Source organism: Myotis nattereri (assembly GCF_964212035.1).
Source record: "Myotis nattereri genome assembly, chromosome: 2".
Taxonomy (NCBI): domain Eukaryota; kingdom Metazoa; phylum Chordata; class Mammalia; order Chiroptera; family Vespertilionidae; genus Myotis; species Myotis nattereri.
Genome location: NC_138076.1, coordinates 159,161,630 through 159,186,131, shown reverse-complemented (window position 1 = coordinate 159,186,131; position 24,502 = coordinate 159,161,630). Strand labels below are relative to the sequence as shown.

At 44.6% G+C, this 24,502-nt stretch overlaps 3 protein-coding genes across 7 annotated transcripts in view; 2 read left to right on the top strand and 1 right to left on the bottom strand.

The window, feature by feature from the left end:
• Window positions 1–556: 556 nt before the first annotated feature.
• Window positions 557–8,800, top strand: EEF1AKMT3 (EEF1A lysine methyltransferase 3; the record flags this gene model as incomplete). The annotated part of the gene is made up of 3 exons (XM_081082518.1): window positions 557–733; window positions 839–950; window positions 6,901–8,800. The coding sequence occupies 3 exons, from the start codon at window positions 557–559 to the stop codon at window positions 7,290–7,292; spliced, it is 681 nt and encodes a 226-aa protein (XP_080938644.1). The 3' UTR covers window positions 7,293–8,800.
• A 235-nt stretch (window positions 8,801–9,035) lies between these two features.
• Window positions 9,036–24,502, top strand: part of TSFM (Ts translation elongation factor, mitochondrial) — a 17,331-nt gene continuing 1,864 nt past the window's right edge. Inside the window, exons 1-6 of one of the 5 annotated variants that reach the window (XM_081082513.1) lie at window positions 9,040–9,105; window positions 9,350–9,520; window positions 10,117–10,245; window positions 10,995–11,117; window positions 16,193–16,280; window positions 18,660–19,252. In XM_081082513.1, coding sequence (XP_080938639.1) covers window positions 9,049–9,105; window positions 9,350–9,520; window positions 10,117–10,245; window positions 10,995–11,117; window positions 16,193–16,280; window positions 18,660–19,066 — 975 coding nt within the window. In that variant the 5' untranslated portion in view covers window positions 9,040–9,048 and the 3' untranslated portion in view covers window positions 19,067–19,252. Of the gene's footprint in view, window positions 9,148–9,349; window positions 9,521–10,116; window positions 10,246–10,994; window positions 11,118–16,192; window positions 16,281–18,659; window positions 19,253–24,502 lie in introns of those variants that run through there. The other 4 variants (XM_081082512.1, XM_081082515.1, XM_081082516.1 and 1 more) reach the window with 4 other exon arrangements.
• AVIL (advillin) overlaps window positions 19,845–24,502 on the bottom strand; it is a 17,292-nt gene continuing 12,634 nt past the window's right edge. Inside the window, exons 18-19 of the mRNA XM_081082519.1 lie at window positions 23,621–23,737; window positions 19,845–20,431 (exon numbers count right to left, since the gene is read on the bottom strand). Coding sequence (XP_080938645.1) covers window positions 20,318–20,431; window positions 23,621–23,737 — 231 coding nt within the window. The 3' untranslated portion in view covers window positions 19,845–20,317. The remainder of the gene's footprint in view (window positions 20,432–23,620; window positions 23,738–24,502) is intronic.

The window sequence follows — 24,502 nt, the reverse complement described above, 5'->3', positions numbered from 1 at the left end:
CGCGGCGCACGCTGATGACGCAAAGCACGTCCGAGCAGACCCCGCCCCTTAAAGACCCAAGAGAGCGCATTGGATGGGGCGGGGCGGGGCGGACCCGAGGGGATCCGTGTCGCTGGCGCTTCTGCACCGCGGGTCTGTCCCGGGCCGGAGAGGCAGGACCCGCGCCCGCCTCTTCGCTTGGCCTGCGCCGGCCGGCTCTGGGTGACTACCCTGGCGGCAGGAGGCCGTGCACCCCGCAGGTAAAAGGGGTCTGGGGCCCCCCCTTCCACGGCAGAATGAATCCTCGCGCCGCTCCCCTCTCTCCGGGCCTCGGACCACACTGCCGGGTCTGACCGACGTGGTCTGGAGTGAGTCCCGCGGGTGTGGGCTGGGGACCGGAGTAGGAGGGTAGCTCCGCATCCCACGTCCGGGAAGTCCAACTGCAGGGAGGAGGCAGACTCAGGAGGCGGGGCTCGGTGCCACGGGGCAGCCGACGTGGCCCGAGGTCCCCCGCCCCGCCCCGCACCGGATCGGGGGTCCCCGGGACGGCGGCGGTGTCCCCAACTCTCTGGACCGGATGGCGGACCTCCGTCCAGATCCTGCCTCCGAGCCCGAATCGGTGTTCCCGCGGGAGGTCGGGCTCTTCGCCGACTCTTACTCGGAGAAGAGCCGGTTCTGTTTCTGTGGGCACGTGCTGAGCATCACGCAGAACTTCGGGTCCCGCCTCGGGGTGGCCGCGCGCGTGTGGGATGCGGTGAGGAGTGGGCGGCCCCGGGCGCGGGCCCACGGGAGCGCCAGACCCGGACTCGCCCTTGGCCATATGGAGCGATCCCCGCGACGGTCTTTCTTTCTCTTATAGGCTCTGAGCCTGTGCAACTATTTCGAAAATCAAAATGTGGATTTCCGAGACAAGAAGGTGATCGAACTGGGTGCGGGGACCGGCATCGTGGGGATCTTGGCAGCGCTGCAGGGTGCGTGAGCTTTGTGGTCCCGAGAGGGTGGGGGCGGGGGCGGGAATGGGGGGAGATGGTCACTTGCTGGATCCTTGGGGGAGGGGAATGGTTTGGGACACCCCCCCCGCCCCCCCCCCCCCCCCCCCCCCCGCTTTATACCTGTTTTTGTGTGGAAGGCAGCGCTCATGGACCGGGCAGGCCTTAATAGAAGGGATTTTTCTACCTTTTTCCTTTTTGTGATTTCATGGACAAGCCTGTCACTTAAAAGCCCCTTGGCTTTGGACATGGTCTTCTGGCAGGATGCATATTTGGGGATACCTAGGGGAAGTAACCTGTTGGTATTAAACCTCATGAGTGCTTTCTGACTTTACTCTGAGGGGTTTAAAAAGTTTTTTGTTTTTTAGATTTTTAAGGTTTTGATTGCTTGGGAGAGAGCTTAAGACTTTCTGAGGGTTAGGGTGTGTTTTGTGGGATGGGGTAGGAATTAGGCACCACAGACTTGGAAAAGGAACCAAAAACTGCAAAGGAAACAGTCCCTTAACTTATAATATGATAGTCAGGCAAAACCTCACACCAGAAACACTCGTTTAAAAACATTTCTAATGTCATCTCCCTAGAAATGCAAATTCACATCGAGGGAAGTCTTTTAAGAGGCAGGCACTCATTCTGCTCATTCCACCAACATGTATTTGGAGTTCTCTATGTGCTAAGAGTCATGCTAGTTATTGGAATACAAGTAAGAGAGATTTCCTCTCCCTGAGGAGCTCATGGTCTAGCGAGGAGGACAGGGAAGAAGTTACAGTACAAGAACTCTGGTGAGGTATGCACAGAGGCAGTGGACATACCCTTGTCATGTCTCCCTGGTTTCCAAAGAGAAGCTCTGTTGGACGGGAAAGAGGTGAGCAGCGTGAACACAGCAGGCTCAGAAAGAGCTGAAGGGGTGTCAGCAGTAGTTTTCCATGAAGGATGGGTGAATGAGAGATGGGCAGTTATGCTAACAGTGGAGAAAGGCATGTAACATGGTTGGGAACACCTGCTTTCACTTGCTCCTAGGCTGGTTTCTCCTCCTTGGACCCTTCTTGAGCTGCCAAGTCAGAAATCTGTCATCTTGTCCCTTATCCTATTCCCTCCATCAGCCATTCCTCTGGGTCATAGGTCCTTAATGCTTACCCAGTTGTCCACTCTTCCACCATCTTTAGTTCAAACTACTGCCATCTCTTCCTTAGATTTTCATTAGAGTTTTTAGGTGGGGAAATTGGGCTTGCCCAAACTTGATCTTACGACCTTCCCCCACCAAACCTGTTTCTTCCTCAGACTTCTCCATCTCCGTGAATCACACCCAGTGGAAAACCTAGACAGCACCTTGGACACATCTCTTTTTCTTACCCCATACCCATTATTCAAGTCCTACTGATTTTATCTCCTAAAAATCTTTTAAATCTCTTTATTTATTGGGGTGACATTGGTTAATAGGATCTTACATGTCATGTTTCCCATTGACACTGATAGCTCCCCAGTCCATGCCACCACCATTACTTGCCTAGAACTGCCACAGTTAGTCAAACTGGTCTTCCTGCTTCAACTCCTTGCTACCGCCTATACCTCTGCATACTCCACCCAACAATTAGAGTGATCTTTCCAGAATGTAACTGTTATTACTCCTCCCCACCCCAACACACACACACACACACACACACACACACACACACACTTCCATCTTTCAATAGCTTCTTGTTGCTTTCAGAATAGGACCACTATGTTTAGATAGCCTCCAACATCTGACTTCCCTCTCTAGCCTCTTTCTGTGCCTCTCCCTCCCCTTCCTTAAGCTTTGTGCTACCTGTTACCCTTGTGTCAGTTCCTCAAGTCTTTTTTTTTTTAAATGGATTTTATTCTTTTAAAAAAAATATTTTTGCCTGATTTTCAGAAAAGGGGAAGGGAGAGGGCTTTTAAAAATTGAGAGAGAGAGAAAGAGAGAGAGAGAGCGAGACGAAGGGATAGAGAAACATTGATTTGTTGTTCCACTTAGCATTCATTGGTTGATATTTATTTAGTTAGTTATTTTTAATCTTTATTGTTAAAAGTATTACATATGTCCCTTTTTCCCCCATTGACCTTTCCCACCCCGCACCCCCCCCCCTTATTTTTATTTAAAAAAAATTTTTTTTTATTAATTTCAGAGAGGAAGGGAGAGGGAGAAAAAGATAGAAATATTAATGATGAGAGAGAATCATTGATCAGCTGCCTTGTGCATGTTCCCCACTGAGGATCAAGCATGTGACCTGACTAGGAATCGAGCCATGACCTCCTGGTTCATAGGTTGATCTCAACCACTGAGCAATACAGGCTGGGCCATTGGTTGATTTAAAAAAAAAATTTTATTTATTGATTTCAGAGAGAGAAACATCGATTTGTTGTTCCACCTATTTATCCATTCACCGGTGGATTCTTGTACGTGCTGTGACCAGGGATGGAACCTGCAACCTTGGCATATCAGGATGATGCTCTAACCCAGGGGTGGGCAAACTTTTTGACTCGAGGGCCACAATGGGTTCTTAAACTGGACCGGAGGGCCGGAACAAAAGCATGGATGCAGTGTTTGTGTGAACTAATATAAATTCAAAGTAAACATCATTACATCAAAGGGTACGGTCTTTTTTTTCAATAGTTTTATTCATTTCAAACGGGCCGGATCCGGCCCGCGGGCCGTAGTTTGCCCACGGCTGCTCTAACCAACTGAGCTACCAGGCCAGGGCCTCAGGTCTATCTTGATGTTTCCTTCCGTGGAGCCTTCACACAGGCCATGCTCTGTGCCTTAAATCCTGTGCCAGCTGGTTCATGCATACACATCCTTTAGTGCTCAGCCTTCCAAGGGAAGGCCTCCTTGACACTGCCACCCCAGGCTAGCTTAGGCTCTCCTAGTGTATACACAAATGTGCTGGCTGGTTTCATTTTAAATTTGTTACTAACCTCAGGCGCATCCTTAAGTGCTACCCAGCTAGCCTACTGCACCTCCCTCGTTCACTTATTCACCTCTCCTAAACATCTGATTCTTACCTTCTTGCCCTTTAAACCTCCAAATGCTTCCTCCCCTGTCTTCACTCTCAGCTGATGACTTTGTTTCCTATCTCTTCTGATTGCTTCTATTTTCTCATAGAAAAAGTCAACATGATCTACTCACCTACCTGTATCTGGGTCTGTATGTGCTACCTTCTCTCCTATAGTGTGTGTACCATGAATGACTGTTATGCTCTTAGCTAAGGTCAAGCTCTCCACTTTTCAGGAGACACCAAACCTTCTCATCTATTCCAAGATATTGTTCCAGTAAACACTTCTCCATCCACATCTCTCATGAATTATCAGATTTTCCTTCTCTCTGGTTCATTCTGTGTGTGTGTGTGTGTGTGTGTATAATGTACAAAATATATTGTGATTTCTCCTATTTCAGAAAAACTCTAGATTCTACATATCCCTCCAGGCACTACCCCATTTCTCTTCTATAACAAAATTCCTCAAGAATTAATATTCCCTGTCTGTAGTTCCCCCTTGCTATTATTTCCTCAATCCATTTTGAGACACCCCCTCCGTGCCCCATCCATCCCAGCTGCTCTAGTCAAAGCTGTGAGCTTCATTCCCAACTCCATGCAGTTAAACACAGGAGTCAGTTATGAGCCCACCTTTCTTAACTTTGCAGCATTTGACTCTTCTTCCTCCTTGAAGCACTTCCTTTGGTTTCCAGGGCACCACTCTTCTAGTTTCTGCCCACCTCACTGGTATTCTTTTCCATTCTCTTTTGTTGGTTCCTTTTCAACTGATAATTTGAGTGTCCCAGGGCTCAGGAGAAGTGCTGTGAGCCCTTCCCTGTTCTGCCTGCTCTCACTCCCAAGCAATCCTATCATGTCATGTCTTTAAATACCCTTTCTATGCTGATGACTCTCTGGCCCATGTCTACCTTGTTCAGACTTGTTTGTGTAATCTCTTCTCCTGGGATATCATGTGCTTGTCTGATGGACATCTTAAATTTAATGTGTCTAGAAACAGACTCATGATCTTCCTGCCCAATCCTGCAATCTTGCTCATCTAAATGAATGGCAATTCAGTCTTCTAGTTGGTCAGGCTAAACATCTTAGTGCCAGGCTCCATTTCTCTCTCTCTCTCTCTCTCTCTCTCTCTCTCTCTCTCTCTCTCTCTCTCGTATTTCATATCTAATCTGTCAGCAAATTCTGTTGACTACCTTTAAAATATTATTCAGGATCCGACCACTTGTTAGACATTGCTACTGCCCTGGTTCAAACCATGATCATCATTGCATCTGACCTTGCCACTCTGCCGTCTTTTCTCACCCCAGCAGCCAGAGTAATCCTTTAAAAGCATAACTCGGTGTATTTCCTTCTTCCATTTAAAATTATCCAGTAGCCTCCTATCTCAGCCAGAGTGAAAGCCAAATTTCTTACAGTCTCCTGAAAAGGCCCTGTTTAGAATCCGGCCCCCACTTTTTTCTCCCTCACTTACTCTGCTCCAGCCACTGGCCTTCCTGCTGCTCCGTAGGCCTGCCAGGCACCTCCTTGCCTCAAGGTCTTTGCACTCTGTGGTCCCTCATTTGGTACATTTTAGCCTGAGAGATCCATGTGGTTTGCTCCGTCACGTCCATCTTTCTTTGCCCAAATGCATCTCTTCAGTAGGACTTTCCCTAACCATCCCTTTGAAAACTACATTCCCTGCCTGTCCCGCAAGCAGCTGTTATTCTCCTCCCCTGCTTGATGCGTCCTTCACCACAGCACTCACTACCATCTCATGTGCAGTGCATTTTGTGTTTTGTTTGCTGTCTGTTTCTTGCCACTAGACTGTGAGCTCCATCAGTGGGATTCTTGATTGGTTTACTGCTGTGTTTGCAGCACCTGGCATACAGGCACATAATCAACATGAATGAATGAATGAATGCTTAATACTTGCTGTTTCTATAATGGTCATCATGGTTATGATTCAGGAGTCTTGCAGTACTCAGTGTGTCTCTACCTCTAGGAAGACTGAGGTTGTGTCTTGCTCACCGCTATATCCCCAGAACTTAGATGCTCAGTACATATATTTATTGCATGAATGAAGCTTTCTGAGATGCTAGTTTGAGTATCTGCACCCCCCTACTTCTATATTTAAAATCTATTGCGCTGCCCTAGCCGGTTTGGCTCAGTGGATAGAGCATCGGCCTGCGAACCGAAGGGTCCCGAGTTCGATTCCGGTCAAGGGCACATCACATGCCCGGGTTGCAGGCTCTATCCCCAGTAGGGGGCGTGCAGGAGGCAGCCGATCAGTGATTCTCATTATTGATGTGTCTATCTCTCTCCCTCTCCCTTCCTCTCTGAAATCAATAAAAATATATTTTTTAAAAAGCAACAACAACAACAACAACCCCATTGCCCTTAGGGTCAAGACTGAATCTCCTTAGCATTCATCATTGTTCTCTTTACTCTCATGTCTTGACACCTTTCTCCCCCTTCCACATTGTCTAAGAGCCAGCCTTCCTTGGCTACTCCATGCTCTCACCACCATGCCTTTGTGCTCTCAGTTCTCTGTGTGGAAAGCTCCACCTGACTTGTCCTTTAGGGCTCACTGAGGGCACGGCTTCTGGGAAGCTTTCCAGACCTCTGAAGCTGGTCCGAGGCAGTAGGGGGTGGGTGCATAGCCCGTCTCCGGCTTAGTGCTACCCAGGCTTCTGCTGACATACGATTGTTGTGTTTTGAGCAGAGAGGTTGAAGATTAGCTCAGAGAGAATGTTGATGTGGTAGAATGTAGAGTAATGAGAACGGCGGTGGGTAAGGTGGAGGTTAGTGCAACTGAAGCCAGAGGGTGGACTTCGACTGTCAAGACATTGTCCTCCAGGCTCTGAGGCCTCTGGACCTTCTGGGCAGGAGCCGAGACCCCTTTGTTGGTCCCTCTGACTTTCATTTCTCCTCCTTCCTCTCTCTCTCAGGGGGGGATGTTACCATCACTGACCTGCCCCTGGCCCTAGAACAGATCCAGGGCAACGTCCAGGCCAACGTGCCAGCTGGAGGCCGGGCCCAGGTCCGCGCTTTGTCCTGGGGGATTGACCAGCATGTCTTCCCTGGCGATTATGACCTGGTGCTGGGGGCTGATATTGTGTATCTGGAGTCCACCTTCCCACTGCTGCTGGGGACACTCCAACACCTGTGCGGGCCCCATGGCACCATCTATCTGGCCTCCAAGATGAGAGAGGAGCATGGGACAGAGAGCTTCTTTCAGTACCTTCTGCCCCAGCATTTCCAGCTGGAGCTGGCCCAGCGGGATGAGGATGAGAATGTCAACATCTATAGGGCCAGGCACAGGGAACGAAGACCTGTTTGATGTCATCCTTCTGCTTCTCCGGACCCCTTGTCCTAATGAAGGAACTGCCACATCTCCAAAGCCAGAAACATAAGGACCAAAAAGGATGGATTTCCCTTGCTTCTCTCTCCTCCTTCCTTCTTAGTTTCCCCAGGTACTCTTGGGCAGGTACAGGGAGGTGCCTGCTGGCTAAGAATCCTAGAGCCCTAGCAGCGCTGGATTAGAGCACAAAGGACGTTCCTAGCTCTTGTTCTCAGCAAAGGATGATGATGGGAGGGTATCCAGGGTTTTGAGGCGAAGGGGAGGTAAATGAGATGTGAGAACAGTGGCTGCAGAGAGACTGTCACTGATCACGTCCAGTCCTGCTATTGTCTTTTTATACAGAATATATGTATTTGGCCAAATTCTACTGGAATTTTTTTTTTTAAGGGAAAGAAACATGAGCATTAAAGATCTCTTCTACATCCAAAGAACTCAGGCTTTTGTTGGGGTGCGGGCAAGTAAGAAGCCTCAGACCACCCACTTCTTGCTTCTAGAGATAGTCTGGTGGGACCATGGCTCTAACTGGGTCAGGTCCTCCCAGGCCTGAAGCTGGGGATAGGAAGCAGAGCTGTCCTTTGGCCTGTACCTTCTTCATTCTTTTTTGGAGTTGGGGTCCTGATCGCTAAGTACTTGGTTCTTCTCTTTATTTTTCTTTAGGTGTCTAAACCCTGTCAGTCCTTCCTTCCTAATGTGTTTTGCCTTCATCTCTTTTGTCTTCCCACTGTGGTAACTCTGATTGGGGCTATCCTTACTCCTCAGGCCACATATCACTTCCTCTGGCCTCCTGGCCTCCAACTTTTCCAAAAGCATCCCTGATTTGCTTCTGCTGCCGCCTACAGAAGCAAGAGTAAGCTCCTCTGCTTGGTACTCAGTCTATCCTAGTTAATCCCAAATCACCCTCTACTTCATTTCCTGCTTGTTTCCAAATGTATTGCAACCTCGGGCCAAAAGTCTTCTCTTTGTTCCCTAAATCCACACCAAGCTTCCCTGACTCCTTTCTTCATTCTCTTTGATGATTCCTTCCCTGGAAGGGCTATTTCTATCGGTCAAAATCTTCACTACTCTTAGCCTCTATCCTGAAAAAAAGCTTTTCCTGAGCCCTCTGTTGGGATGTGATTTCTTTCTCCTTTGACACCCTAACTGTTCATCTTATGAGACTTACCTTGTCTTGGGTGATCATGTGTCTGCTCCCTATTTTCTCACCGTTAGATAGATTGCGTGGGAGGGTAGGGCTGTAGTTAATTACTCTAATTCCCTGAAGCCTAGCATAGTTCCTGGCACACTTATATTTATTTAGTGTTCAATAGATATTTTACTCATTCAACAAATATTTATTGAGTTTGTTGAAGGGACCACGCCCCTACCTTTCCCAGGTGACCTCTGGCAAATTTCTGAACCCACCCACCTACCTCACAATTTTGTCTTGATTCATAAATGGATACTAAATATGAAAGAGCATTGGAAATAAAGAAACAAAGTGTTACCACATGTCTTGTGTTGTTACTCTGTGACGACTTTGTCTCATGGTTTCCTATTTCACCTGGGGGTAGCAATTCCGTTCTGAAAAGTCATCTCAATAAGCCCAGTGGGGGAGGTGAGGGTGCGCCCTCCGGCCAGTAGGTGGCGGCATCCCGTTCGGCACATCCCGGCGGAGAGGTTTGGCCCTGCCGCCACGCCGTAGGCCCGTGGCCTCATCAGTGCGGCGCACCCGCAGCAACGTGCGGCGGCCGGAGAGATGGCGCTGCTGCGGTCACTGCGCCTCTGTCTGGTCGCGCGGGCCGGGGGCTGTCCGGTGAGGGGTCTTGGTCCCCCGCAAGGAAAGCAGGCCTCCCGGGTACCCTACCTCCGACTCCCTTTCAGACTGCACCCCACCCTTTCCCCCACCTCCTGGCCTCTTCGCGGTCCAGCTTCCGCCGCAGCCTTCCCCCAACTCCGGGCCCCAGTCCCTCCTCAGGTCACCTCGCTGCGGACGTGCTTTCGGCCGCCGCAACAGCTCGCCGAGTTCTGCTTCTCATCCCTTTTTCTTGCTCCTCCAGGCAGGGCCCCTTCCGCTTCAGTCGCCGCAGCCATGGCACACCTTTCACGCGGGGCACTGGCTGTCCTCGGCCTCCAGCAAGGATCTGCTCATGAAGTTGCGGCGGAAAACGGGCTATTCCTTTGTGAACTGCAAGAAAGCCCTGGAGACTTGCGGCGGGGATCTCAGACAGGTGTGCGGGGGCGGGCAGGGGACCGGGAGGGGCCTGGGGCGGAGGTCCGTCTGTCCGGGCGGTCGCGCTGGGGAGCGTGGAAGTCAGACTTCTGCCCAGCGACTCCTAACGCCGACCTCTAGGTAGGATTCTGACCTCAGTGACAGCCTCAGCCGTTGACTCCGTCCTATTGGGAAGCAATTGATTCAGGGTCCCAGGCTTAACAAACCTCACATCTTGCAAACGGCAGTGCTGCTTCCTGCTGCTGAGAGCTGAAAGGGCTTGTGTGAGCTTTGGAGTCAGACGGACCCGGGTTAAAATCCTGGTGCCCTCACGCTACCCCTGTGACCCTTCTCGCTTAATCTTTCAGAGTTGCATTGCTCTTGTGTATATACACAGTGAAAATACTGCTATCCGCCCCGTAGGGTCGTGGTGAGGATTAGGTTTATCCAAAGCACCAGGCACAATGCTGGGTGTTTGGCATGTAGCCATAGACTGCCATACTCCAGTTTCTCTTATGGGATTGAGGAGTCAGGGGACCTGAACCTAGTTTAGATCCCCGTTCAGTTCTAAATTCTGTGACTTTGCCATCTGCCCTTTTCCTTTTCAATTTGTAGGCAGAGAGCTGGCTTCATGAGCAGGCCCAGAAGGAGGGCTGGGGCAAAGCTGCCAAGCTCCATGGGAGGAAGACTAAAGAAGGTCTGATCGGGCTGCTGCAGGAAGGAAACTCGACTGTGTTAGTTGAGGTGAGATGGCCAGAATTCCAAATACCAGGAACAGCTGCCCCTGCAGTGTACGGCTTTGTGGTAGACTGTTGGCATTCTGAAAGAATAGGTGTTTGAGAGCCGCAAAGGGTAGTTGAATTGAACCCACGAGACCACAATTATTAGCTGCATATTCATTTAAGTATAGAAATGTGAAGGTGTGTTGATGAGAAAAGGCCTAGCAGTCTAGAATATTATTCCTAAATGTCAGTCTGGTGTAGCCTTATACCTTTTCACTGATTGTTTCCTGGAACAGTTTGATTTTAAAACTAGGAAATTATATTAATTAGTTGATGGATAGAGAGTTGCTGTTTTAGAGTTTGGGGGCCACAATTAGTGAAGAATCAGATTTGGATTAGAGTGGGATTAGAGTTTAGAGTGAGAGAAAGAGATAAATAAGCTGATAACAAAACTGGGTTGTAGTTGGGGGAGGCTGGAGAATCAGTTGATTAAGGCACGCAGTCGCGGCGAGTGAGTCTTTTGGGGACATGGTGGACTATCTTCTGAATGTGCAAGTCATTGCTAACTAAGGGATGCGGCGGGAATCACTTGTTCAGCTTTTGGCCTCAGCTAGGAGAGGAACTGCAGATTTAAAGTTCTGGGGTCATTTATTTTTGCTTTGTTGAGTCTGCAGCGTGTTCTGTCAATACCTTGTTTACTCTCCAGCCTTAAGGCACTTGTGGAAACTAACAGTGAATAGCTTATACAGCAACATCAGTTTGTTCCTACAGGTAAACTGTGAGACAGATTTTGTTGCAAGAAATCTAAAGTTTCAACAGTTGGTCCAGCAAGTAGCCCTTGGAACCATGTTGCATTGTCAGAGCCTAAAGGATCAACTCTCCACTTACAGTAAAGTGAGTTTTGGGGTCTCCAGTGTGTTGTCTCCAACACGCTGGATTTGTTCCACTCCACCTCCCCTCTTTAGAGTCTTCGTTGTTTACCTTTTCAGACAGTCTCATGCCTCCCTTCTTGTCTCTGCTTAAATGTTATCTCTTTGGAGAGGTGTACCCTTCCTCCTGTGGTCTGTCCACTTATTTCATTAACATTTTTGTGTTATAGTGCTTATGTTTTACATTTTTATTTACGCGTATGTGTCTGCCTTTCCCGGTAGAACGCAAGCTTCATGAGGCAGGGGAGTTGTCTTTTCACTACTATGTCTGGGGAAAGAGAAGTGGGCCCAGCTCTTAGCTGAGGCTCAGTAAATCTGTGTTGAATGAATGAATGAATGAATGCCAGTGGGTTGGAGTCAGTCAAATCAGGTGCAGATTTGTATTCAGAAATCTGACCTGAGGAAAGGATTCTTAAATAAAGATATTGGAGCTCTGGCCTGTGTGGCTCGATGGGTTGGACGTAGTCCCATGCACCAAGACGTTGGTTACAGGCTTAATTCCTGGTCAGGGCACGTGCCTGAGTTTCTCTGCTTGATTCCTGGTAGGGGACGTGCAAGAGGCAGCAGATTGATGTTCCACTCTCACACCAATGTTTCTGTAAATACTTTCTTTTTTCCTTTCCCTTCCGCTCTGTATGAAACAAAACAAATCAAACAAACAAAAGATATTGGAGAAGGCATAATTTAGAAGGATAAGGTTATTTTTGTTCATAGAAGGATCAAGGAAGGAATGATATATTTGCCTTTGATTCAGGCTTGTTTAAAGCCTTTGATTCAAGGCAAAAATAAACCGACTGGTTGCACAAATTTTTAAAAAATTTAGTACTACCATTTTTCTCTTCCTCTTTGTCCTTTTCTTGAGATCTCATGGTAAATGCTGATTGTTGCTGGCATTAAATAGTCACATTATACAGAAAATTGCATTGAGATTATTTTTTAGAATTGTATTGAGTAGATGATTCACTTGAACTATAAATTCTAATCTTGACTGTGCCATTGATTCTATTTGTAACCCTGAGCCATTCATTAACTTTACTGTGTTTCTGTTTCATTATCTGTAATAAGAGACTTTGGTTCCTTTAGCTTTATTTCCTTTTTTCCACTTTTGGTCTTTAATTTTTAAAACTTTTATTTTGAAAAAAATTCAAGCTTACAGAAAAGTTGTCAGTATTCTACAGTAAACTATGGTGGGTTTTTATCCAGAGTCACCATTTGTTAACATTTTGCCTCATTTGCTTTATCAGTTTGTATATATCTATTGTTACCAACGCGATTTTTAGTTATCATGTCTGTTCAGTTTCCTTTATCTTTCATTACATTTACTTTTTCTTTTTAAATATATTTTTATTGATTTCAGAGAGAAAGGGAGAGGGAGAGAGAGAGAGAGAGAGAGAAATACCAATCATGAGAGAGAATCACTGATCGGCTGCCTCCTGCATGTCCCACACTGGGGATTGAGCCCCACCCCAGGCATGTGCTCTGACCGAGAATTGAACTGTGACCTCCTGGTTCATGGGTCAACGCTCAACCATTGAGCAACACTAGCCAGACTACATTGACATTTTTGAAGAGTGCAGGACAGTTTTGTAGAATGTCCTTCAATTTGGGTTTGATGTTTCTTCTTATTTAGACTCACAATATGGATTTTTTGTAGGAATAGTAAATAAATTATCCTGTATTTTTCTCAGAACATCATATCAGGAGGTACATAATAACTGTTGGTTCCATTACTGATGCTAATTTTGATCTCTCGGTTAAGATAGTTTCTGCCAGATTTCTCCACTGTGAAGTTACCATGTTCCTCCTTGTAATTAACAACTTATCTGTATGGGAAATTCCTTGAGACTGTGTAAACATCCAGCTTCCAAAAAACTTTAGCCTGTGGTTGAGCGTTGACCTATGAACCAGGAGATCGTGGTTCGATTCCTGATTGGGGCATATTCCCAGATTGCGGGCTCGATCTCCAGTGTGGGGCGTGCAGGAGGTAGCCAGTCAATGATTCCCTGTCATCATTGATGTTTCTGTCTCCCTTCCCTTCTCCCTCCCTCTCTGAAATAAATAAAAATACATTTAAAACAACAACACACACAAAAAACTTTTGCCTAATAGTTTTAGCATCCATTGATGGTTCTTGGAAGATCAGTTATTACTATGATAGTTGCATAAGGGTAATTTTTTTTAACTTATAATTTGTTTTATATATATTAATTTTGTTGACATTCTACTGTAAGAAACTTATCCCTTTGTTTAGTGCAACATTGATTCATGGATTCTTACTTTATACAGCAAGCTACAATTCATTGTATAATTATTTATTTATACATTTATTTTTGGTGGATTCCATGCCTGCTAACACATTTCAGATCTCTGAGTGGTTCTGCAGTAAGGAAATCTGTTTAATCCAGCATTCCCCAAGCATCTTTGATCATAGCAGTTATTAGATCCAATCAAATATGAAAATCTGTAATTAGAAAAATATTGTCCTGCTGTTATGGTTCCATCCCTTTGCTAGAAATTTGCTTAGTGTTATTTACCTCTCAAAAAAAAAAAGGCAAAAGAAAATGTTCCTGCTTTGTTTAGACTTTCGAAAAGTTTGAATAGCACTATAAATATGCTTGGAGGTTAAAACGTTTGAAAGGTTAAAAATATTCTCAAAAGAATTTGGGTGTCTCGGCATTTGATAGCAAAGTGGGGAATTCGAAATGTAAATCAAGAGGGTTTTTAAAGCATTATTTATTTTGATGCTCAAATTATTCCTGGATTTGGCCAGTGCAAGGCAAACCTGTGCAGGCTGGCTCCATTGTCTTCTGATATATACTCATTTTATGAGTGTTTCTTTACTTTTTTTGGCATACAAGATATTCTGGACTTATGTCATGCTTTCCTTGCTCCAAACATGGAATTGTTTACTTCTCTAAGGAATCCTGATCACTTTTAGTGGGGGAATGGTTTTGAGAAACCAAGATCTAGGTATATTTATTTCTACTGAGATGTCATTGCTTCTCCGTTCTTTTAGCAGACAGGATGTGTGTGTGTGTGTGTGTGTGTGTGTGTGTGTGTGTGTGTGTAGATTAGAATTTATACTTCAATTCTAGTCCTGCATCACAGGGTTCTTCCTTTTCTTCCCCCATTCTGTCTTTTTATGTTCCCTTTCTCATAGTGAGTACATTGGCTCCTAGCAACTTTGATATGTTTACTTATTTACTCGATGTTACAATACACACCAAATTGTTCCAGAGTTACTATACCTGACCACTGCAAATAGCAGACTTGCTAAGGAGTTCAAGATTTCTTTGATGTTCTTTTTATCTTTACATTGAAGTTATGTGGTCAAAGAACTGTATTGAAAGTTACTTGGATTACACACACACACACACACACACACACCCCGTGAGGTTATGTTGTTCATTTGAAATACAGTTAGTCTTATGTTTCCTTTTAATCAATTTTCATTTTCACTCCAAAACCTTGTTAATTTAATTTTTGAATGTGTAACACATTAACAAGGTTCTGAAACTTAAAATTATGATACACACACATACACACACACACATACACACACACACACCTTACTGCCTCTTGTCTCCTTTCTACCCCATTTCCTATCCACTCCTATAGATAAGCAGATTTATTGGTTTATGGTTATCCTTTATGTCTTTTCACAAAAATAAGCATATTTATACAAATACCTCTTACACACCCTGGCTGGTTTGTCTCAGTCGACAAGAGTGTCGGCCTGCAGACTAAAGGGTCCTGGGTTCGATTTTGGTCAAGGGCACATGGTTGCAGGCTCAATCCCCAGTAGAGGGCGTGCAGGAGGCAGCCAATCAATGATTCTTTCATCACTGATGTTTCTCTCCCTCTCCCTCTCTGAAATCAATTAAAAAAATATATATATATAATTTAAAAAACAACAACAAAAAATACCTTTTATACAACTGGTGGTATAATTTGTATATGCTCTTTAAATTTATTTTTTTCATTTAATATAGCTAGAAATACTGCCTAGCAGCTCATGGAGCTCTCCTTTTTTTCTTTTTTCAGTTACAGAGTATACCATTGTATGGCTGAGCTATGGTTTATTCAACCAGTCTTCTCTTAGGTTTAGGCAATTAGGCTGTTTCCAGTATTTTATTATTAGACATAATTGCTCACTGAATATGTACGCTCATATTATTGGAAGTGTATTGCCAGGGTAAATTCCTAGAAATAGGATTGTAGTTTTGTGAGCTATTGTCCAGTTCTCCTCCTTTGAATTTGTACTATTATGCATTAACAATTAACAATCTGCAAGCCTTTTTTTTTGTTTTGTTAAACCTCACCCAGGGATATTTTTCCATTGATTTTTTTTAGAGAGTGAAAGGTAGGAGGAGAGACAGAGAGAGCAGCACGATGTGAGAGACACATCGATTAGTTGCTTCCTGCAGGCACCCCTACTGGTGCCAGGGATTGAGACTGCAACTGAGGTCCGTACCCTTGACCTGATGGAGCCTGGACTCTTCAGTCCACGGGCTGATGCTCTATCCACTGAGCTGAACTGGCTAGGACTCACAAACCTTTTACGCTTTAAAATGTTATGATTGATATGAAAATATTATTCCTGGTGTCTAGGAAACTACATTTTAAGAAGTTAGGCCAGCTTGGCCGGTGTGGCCAGTTGGTTGAGCTTTGTCCCATGCACCAAAAGGTTTCCAGCTAGATCCCTGGTAGGGGGTGTACAGGAGGCAGCCAGTTGATGTTCCGCTCTCACATTGATGTTTCTCTCTCTCTCTTTCTCTAACAAAATATCTTTTTTTAAAAAAGGGAAAAGGGCCAGAAGACAGGAGTGGGATGGAATTGGGGCCGTGGAGTGATAGAATAAAATATTTATAAAAATGGAACTGTTGTCAATTTTTAACATCCTTGGCTTAATGAAAATATCAGCTATATTTAGTTGTCTTATAGCATTTTCTGAAAAATAAGCTATATTTGCCTCATTTTTGATAATTTGAGCAGCACAAAACTGATTTATGTTTGTTTTGTGTGTGTGTGTGCACTTAGGGCTTCTTGAACTCCTCTGAGCTCTCTGAACTTCCCTTTGGGCCTGAGAGGAAAGGCTCTCTCAAGGATCAGCTGGCCTTAGCAATTGGTGAGTATTTGTAAGGATCTGGAAGCTAGAAATGAAGAACTGGATCTCTTGGTATCTTTGGTATTCCTCCAAATCTAGATGAAGAATTACAAGCGCATGTGCCTAAAAGGATCAGATAATATGAATGTGCTCAGTGGATTGTGTGTTAGACATTAGGGAGCAGTAGGACTGAAAAGCTCACCCTCTGCTGAAGAGAAGCATTACCAAGCGCTAGCCACTTGTCAACCTGGGGGAAATGGGGCTCTGGTGTCATCAGAATTTTAAAGCTTCTTTCAAAGAATTTAGATTTGAATACAAAAATCTCAGTTTTTATCTGTTTGCAATTAATAAAATGATTTTACCACTTGGATGCATCACTGTGCTGACCAAACAAAGCATGTCTTTAGGCAGAGGTGGCCTTGTGACGTCTGTTGACTACTCTGGGGAAATGATACATCAGAGGTCATTTCACCTTCTTTATAAAGGGACCCAGGGAAATTTAGGGCCATCATTTTTGGGAATTTGGTCTCTCCTTTAAGAACATTGGATCCTGAACTTGTGAAGGTACAGTCTCTCAGAGCCCACGGCTATAGGGACCGGGTCTGGATCATTGTGGTGGGACTAGTGGGGATTTTATCTTCTCCCTAGGTGACCTTGATGGAGGGAGGGAAGTAAGGCTGGGGTTTGAGCTTGCTGGGAATTTATTGCTCATCTTACATTTCCAGTCAAGGCATCAGTTTCTATCAGGTCGTCTTGAAGTATGTATAATGTTTCAGTGAGTCATAGATGAGAAACCAGGCAGACAGCTGTATTTGGAGCTAATTAAGAAATTCTGGAAGAGCTAGGTTTTTCAGCCGCTTGTTAATGTCTGGGAGTTAGCTATTGGGTAGATATTTTGAGCTGTGTAAGATTCTTTCTGGTTTCTGGATACTCCCTTTGTGACTTTTATATATAACTTACGGCTAATTCAGGGATATTTATCCAGACCCCTTTGTTTGCTCTTTTACCCTTCCCAACCTTTTGGCTTCTTTGGACTTCTCTTAGACGGTAAAGCATCCTAAGAGAAAGGGGAAAACTAAAATCCATTTTTGATTCTCATAAGGGCCTCTTAAAATGTGATTTAAAAAAAATTTTGTTTTGATGAGAGGAAGTTGAAACTATGAGATGACACAGGGTTTTGGATTTTCTGGGGCTTTTAGTTGTGGACTTTTCCCTGATACAATGGATAATCAGGAGTTGTCTGTGTCAGTTATGGTGGTATTTGGGAGGGATGGTAATTTGGTGGGAAAAAACACTTAATTGCTTTGGGAGTCAGATCTAAGTTTTAATTCCAGTCTGCCATGTATTAGCCATGTGACCTTGGCTGGTAGGTTACTTAAGCTGCATAAGCCTATGTTTAAAACAGTAGCCAGCATTTGAGTGCTCACTATATATAATAAGTGCTTTTATATGTATTATTTATTTCTCCCAATAATCCTGATTTCAGGTTAAGTGGTATCTCCATTTTATACATGAAGCAACTAAGGCTTGATAAATTAGTAAATGGAGTTATATCATTAAGTTACTTTCCTAAGGTCATATAGCTGGTAAGAGGCAGAACTGAGACCTGAGTCCAGGATCTGTGTGACACCATAGCTTATTTAATTTTTTAAAAACAATGTATTTTATTGATTTTTTACAGAGAGGAAGGGAGAAGGATAGAGAGAGTCAGAAACATCGATGATAGAGAAACATCGATCAGCTGCCTCCTGCACACTCCCCACTGGGTATGTGCCTGCAACCAAGGTACATGTTCTTGACCGGAATCGAACGTGGGACCCTTGAGTCCGCAGGCCGATGCTCTCCACTGAGCCAAACCGGTTAGGGCCATAGCTTATTTTTTAAGTTTTTATTTTTATTTGTAAATACTGGAGGATATTTTTTTCATTGAATTTTAGATAGAGTGGGAGGGAGGGAGAGAGGGAGGGGGAAGAAGAAAGAGAAACATAGATGTGAAAGAGACACATCGATTGGTTGCCTCATGCACGCACCCCAACTGGGGCTAGGGGTCAAACCTGCAACCCAGGTGTGTCTCCTTGACCCGAATCAAACCCGAGATCCTGCAGTGTGCGGGCCGATGCTCTAACCATTGAGCACACTGGCCAGGGCATAGCCTATGCTTTTAAGTTTAGCCTGCCTGGCACATAGTTGGCACTCCATAAAGGTGCACTCTGTTTTCTCTGCCTCCTCCCTGTACACACCTTTTCCTCTTTAAACTGAAAATGATAGCTCCATCTTACAGCATATCCACAGTATAAATGCTAAAGACTGTCTCCCAAATTTGGCCACCTCTTTGTGTATTTGGTACTACAACAGGCATCATATTCTGGAAGCATGTTTTTTGTTTTTGCTTTTTTATAGGGAAACTGGGAGAAAACATGACTCTTAAACGAGCTGCATGGGTGAAGGTGCCAAATGGGTTCTATGTTGGCTCTTATGTCCATGGAACAATGCACAGTCCCTCACTCCACAACCTGGTGCTGGGGAAGTACGGGGCCCTGGTCATCTGCGAGATATCTGAGTGGAAAGCAAACCTGGAAGAACTTGGCCGCCGCCTTGGGCAGCATGTGGTAGGCATGGCCCCTCTCTCTGTTGGCTCCCTGGACGATGAGCCTGGGGGAGAGACAGAAACCAAGATGCTGTCCCAGCCGTACTTGCTGGATCCCTCTATCACATTGGGACAGTATGTGCAGCCCCAGGGAGTGTCCGTGGTAGACTTTGTGCGGTTTGAATGTGGCGAAGAGGGAGAGGCAGCAGAGGCTGAATAGGTTCCAGAGACTTCAGGCCAGGAGGAAACATTTGTTCTTAGTCCTGAGCTTTATTACAAAAAGCAGTTATTTTCTAAGCCTCTTCAAACCCAGGATTTGTTTTTCATTTGTGTTTGTAATGAAATTATACATAATGAGTAAAGTTATTAAATAAAATTGTTATATAATAAAGAGAGTAGAATCTTTTCCTTGTTTGTGTAATGCTGGGTTCAGCTTTTGTGTGTCTTAGAAAACAACAAATGGGCCTTATTGACAGTCTCTGAGAAAATAGGCATCCACGTGCTCCCTTCATAGGTTTATTATGGTGTCCCTAAAACTTCTCACTCCTCCTATCTTACTTCTGTGACATGGAAGTCTCTTTGATGCTTCGCACCATGCTTCCATCCTGGAACTTCCCAGTGACATTACTCCTGCCACATGGGTTCTTTTGGAATTGTTGACTCAAACCTAGAGTTGTCTGGAAAATGTGGTTCATTTGTTGATCTCTGTAGTGTGCTTTGAAGGCTCTCTGGTGGTATTCACACTGGTTCTGGCCTCATTACTGAAATTAATAACACATGACCCTAGTTTTCTGTTGGATAATGGGGTTTTCCTGGACAGCTGTACGGCAGATTTTGGCATTCTTGTGCCAAAAACAGGAATCACAGTGGTCCAGTGATCTAGAGAGCTCACCCAACAGTGCCTCTGTACTTCCCTCATCCTGAGACATTTCTCCCAGCAGTACATCAGATGATCACTAGAATGGGCAAAACCATAATACTGAACAGAACTCGCATTTGCTCATATAGGTATCTTTATTTGAAAAGTTAAAAGCTCTGGCACATACAGATCTGGGCATTTGGATTTTGGCTGTGGGATATACATGTAATTAACTTCAATGATTTGTGGGTAAATCGGTTTTGGGAATACTGATCTTAAAATCGGAGACAAACTTAGGTTTCTGCCTAAACACTTTAAACTTAGTTGCTGTTTTTTTGTTGTTGTATTACTTTTGGCTTCTCCAGACTCATGTAGTTTTAGTGCTTTCCGCTGAGGCTTTAGCCAGAAGGCCACAAAAATTAAAAAGTGAGTATATAACAACTAAGGAATGCAGGGATGAGAAAAATGGAGAACATGCTGTGATTTGCAGACCCTCTTTTATCTAAATGAAGTAGCTGAATGTTAGGCAACAATTGGTAGATAAATTCTTTCCTGATATTGGCACTATCTGCTCTCTTCTGTGCTCTTGCAGTATGTCTATGCTTGCGTGATTTAGAAAAGCCCCTTTTCTTTCTTCATTTGGAGCTGTTTCCAGCCAGGCAGAGCAGCAAATTGCCCTCTTGTGATGCCAAACACAGAAACAAAGTCCTGTTCAGAGAGGTAATTCTAAGAAAGAAAAGAAAGTTTCCGGTTAAAAGGAAGCATGGCACCTATCAGTGCCAACAGTTTGGGAGAGTGGGGCTAAGAGGGATAGAACCTTGAAGGGGAAGGAGACTGGATTTTAGAAATTCAGTAATAGACTTAAATTATTCACTGGAGAGTTCTTCAGGTTGTAGAGTCCCATCTTGGCCTGTGGAAGAACTGATTAGTTCACTTCTCGGAGTCACCTGGCACCAGTTTCTTGCCAGAGGGACAAGAAATGGGTTATATATTATGTATGATTTCTAGACATTAGGTTTTGGCTACATAGAGAACTAAATGGAGCCATAGTTTTCTTTGCTTTATGCCCATATCTCATTTTTATCCAGACATTTTAAAAAAATTGAGAGAGAGAGAGAGAGAGAGAGAGAGAGAGGCAGACAACAATTCGTTATTCCACTTATTTATGCATTGGTTGATTCTTGTATGTGCTCTGACTGGGGATTGAACCCAAAATCTTGGTGTATGGGGATGATGCTCTAACCAACTGAACCACCATGCCAGGGCCCAGACATTTTCAAATACAAGATCAGGTGGATCTTGTTGAGAGCATAAAATTTTCCTAACATTTATTTGTTGATGTTTAATGAGTATTTCCTATCCAAGTAACATTATTAATATATGACCTGTGCTTTTAAGAAAGCTGTCATCTAGTACTCAGGAGTTGGTTAGATAAGATGTCGTGGAAAATCTAGAGACGCCTCCCAAATCAAATCCTTCAAGGGAGAGAGTAATTCATTCCACGTGAGTATGTTAATTCATTTAACCAGAACTAAAGAAGTGCCTACTATTTGTCGGGTACTGTTTTAGGTGGTGAAAAGCTGAGAATGTGATGGTGAACAAGACAGATAAGGCCCTTGCTCTTAAGGATACTACTAGAGGGGGAGACAGACAATACACAGTATAAAGGGACTGGAGGGGTGAGGGAAGCAGTGTTAGGTAGGGTAGTCAGGGATGGCCTTCTTGGGGACGTGATATTGGAGCTGAGACCTAAATAATGAGGCGTTGACTTACTTTTTTTCTGGCAGGAGCAATAGCAAGTGTAGAGGCTCAAAGGCCGGAATGAACATGTTAGAAGAAAAGCAGCTACTGGCTGAAGGGGGCTAAGTGAAGAGGGTACTGGTGTGTGGGATTAAATCAGAGGGGAGCCCTGGCCGGTTTGGTTCAGTGGATAGAGCGTCAGCCTGTGGACTCAAGGGTCCCAGGTTCGATTCTGGTCAAGGGCATGTGCCTTGGTTGCGGGCATACCCCAGTGGGGAGTGTGTAGGAGGCAGCTGATCGATGTTTCTCTCTCAGTGATGTTTCTAGCTCTCTGTCCCTCTCCCTTCCTCTCTGTGGGAAATCAGTAAAATATATTTAAAAAAAAAATCAGAGGGGAGCAGGGGGCAGATTGGGTAGGGCCTTGGATGCCGTGGAAAGGACTTTGGTTTCTTTTGTATGTGCAGTAGGAAGCCATTCAAGTGCTTTAAGTAGAACAGTGTCATCTGTTTCAATAGCTCATTGGTTGTTAGGTGGGGAACAGATTGTAGAAATGGTGTAGGGGCCAGTTGGGGGACTGTTGTAGTAGGCCATGATGGCTGGACCAGACTGGCAGCAGAGAGGTGGAGAGCAGTGGACAGAGGCTAGCTGATGGATTGATGTGGGAGGTGAGAAAAACATCAGAGAAGAGCCCTGGAGCCCTAACCAGTTTGGCCCTCGGACTGAAGTGTCCCAAGTTCGATTCAGGTCAAGGGCATCCTTTAGCTCTGATTGGTCTACGTGCCAATTGATGTAACTCTCTCACATTGATGTTTCTCTCTGTGTGTCTCTCCCCCTCCCTTTCACTCTCTAAAAATCAATGGAAACATATCCTCTGGTGAGGATTAACCCGCCCACCCTCCCACAAAAAAAAAAAATAAAAGAAAGAAAATAAAAGAAAGAAAGAGCCTGGCAGGGCGGCAGGCGGCTGGCAGCAAGCAATGGAGTCAGTGGGGATGAATAGTTACTTATTAGTGTCAGTTGTTTGGTGGTGGTGGTTGTGGTGATCAAGAAGGGGACGGGATGGCTGGTAATGTGTGCCCCTCCGGGAGAGCAAGAGTGAGAGGACGCGAGAGAACGAGGGAGTGGGGGAGAGAGAGAGAGAGAAACATTGATCGGTTGCCCCCAGTGCACATCCCCACAGGATCAAACCCATAACCTAGTTATGTGCCCTGACTGGGAATTTAACCCCCCACCTTTTGGTGTACAGGATGATGCTCTAACCAGCCGAGCCACACCAGCCAGCTATTTGCCTAAACTGGAACTTAAGCTGCAGCCATTTCTTTGTGGATGTGTCTAAAAATCGAAGGACATCTTATGATGTAATTTGTTACAGAAGGCATAGGATACTAAGAGTCATCAAAGACAAAGTTGGAGGAACTATGACAACCAAGAATAGCCTAAGGAGCCCTAACCGGTTTGGCTCAGTGGATAGAGCATCAGCCTGCGGACTGAAGGGTCCCAGGTTCGATTCTGGTCAAGGGCATATACCTTGGTTGCGGGCACATCCCCAGTAGGGAGTGTGCAGGAGGCAGCTGATGGATGTTTCTCTCTCATTGATGTTTCTAACTCTCTATCCTTCTCCCCTCCTCTCTGTAAAAAATCAATAAAATATATATTAAAAAAAAAAAAGAATAACCTAAGGCCATGGTTAGCAAACTGTGGCTCGCAAGCCACATGCATGTGGCTCTTTGGCTCCTTGAGTGTGGCTCTTCCTAAGCCTTAGGAGTACCCTAATTAAGTTAATAACAATGTACCTACCTATATAGTTTAAGTTTAAAAAATTGGGCTCTCAAAAGAAATTTCAGTTGTACTGTTGATATTTGGCTCTGTTGACTAATGAGTTTGCCGACCACTGGCCTAAGAAACAATACTGCTCAATGTAACAGGATGTCCTGGATAAGATCCTGAAACAAAATGGACAATGGAGAAAAACTGAGGGTATCTGAATAAAATATATTCTTTGGTTAATAATAATAAAATAAAAGAAAGAAAGAGCCCTGGGTTTTTGAGATACTGGTAGCTCAAATGTCTGAGTGCTTACAGTGTTCCAGAAGTGTCCTAGGCCCTGTATGGAGACAGGCACTTTACTCCTGGAGAGCTGCACTTGCAGCAGACACAGCTCCTTCAGCGACTCACCTCCTTTTTGGCAGGGTCCACATCCTCAGGCAATTCTTGATTCTGATTTTTCAGTAGAACTTCTATAGGGTAATATTTTATCTCAGAATTCAGGGAGAGGGTTGTATTCCTCATGTCCTAGGTAAAATAGATGAAAACGGAAACACGGTAAAAAACTGTTCAGGTTTGTGCAATCGAAGGTCTGTGTGTATAATATTAAAATTTTGGTTTATACCACTTCACTCTTTGTAATTAGCTTTTAGAACAGTTGTCTCCAAACCTGGCTGCATGTCAGAATCATCAGGGAATCCAAAATATTCAGACTTTGGGGTCCTTGGGAAAGCTGATTGAATAAATATCAGGTAAATCCTGTGTAGCCAGTTTGGCATCAGTGCTGTGCTTAAATCTCATTAAATATTGTGATCGCATCCCTCTCTTGGCACTTAACGTAGGCTCTGCATTTCCAGGCTTTAAGTGACTTCAGTTGAAGTCATACTTTCCTTAAATACATTTTAAAGATGCGACATCACCATTAGCTTTGGAATCTTGAGTTTGTAGAGCACAAAGGACATAGCTGCCAGTTGTTTCGGACAGCTGGTGCTGTCCAACTCATCCTGATGTTAAATTGCTGTTGAATTCCTGGCAGAGGCTCCACTTCTTTTAGCCATTAAAATAGGGGTAATGATCTGAATTTCTGTGGATTCCACTGTCAGGAACTGATAAACATATCATTTGGGTTAGAAACTTACTACTTCTGAGAAATGCTGTCAATAAATTTAATCTGTCCTGAATGACAGAGCGAGTTGAATACTAAAATTAGTTTTTGTTGCTTTTTAAAAACAGCAAGTCTGTTCTAAATTCTGGAAGGTGGTAAACTAAGGAACTTGGCTCTGAGACCTGCTT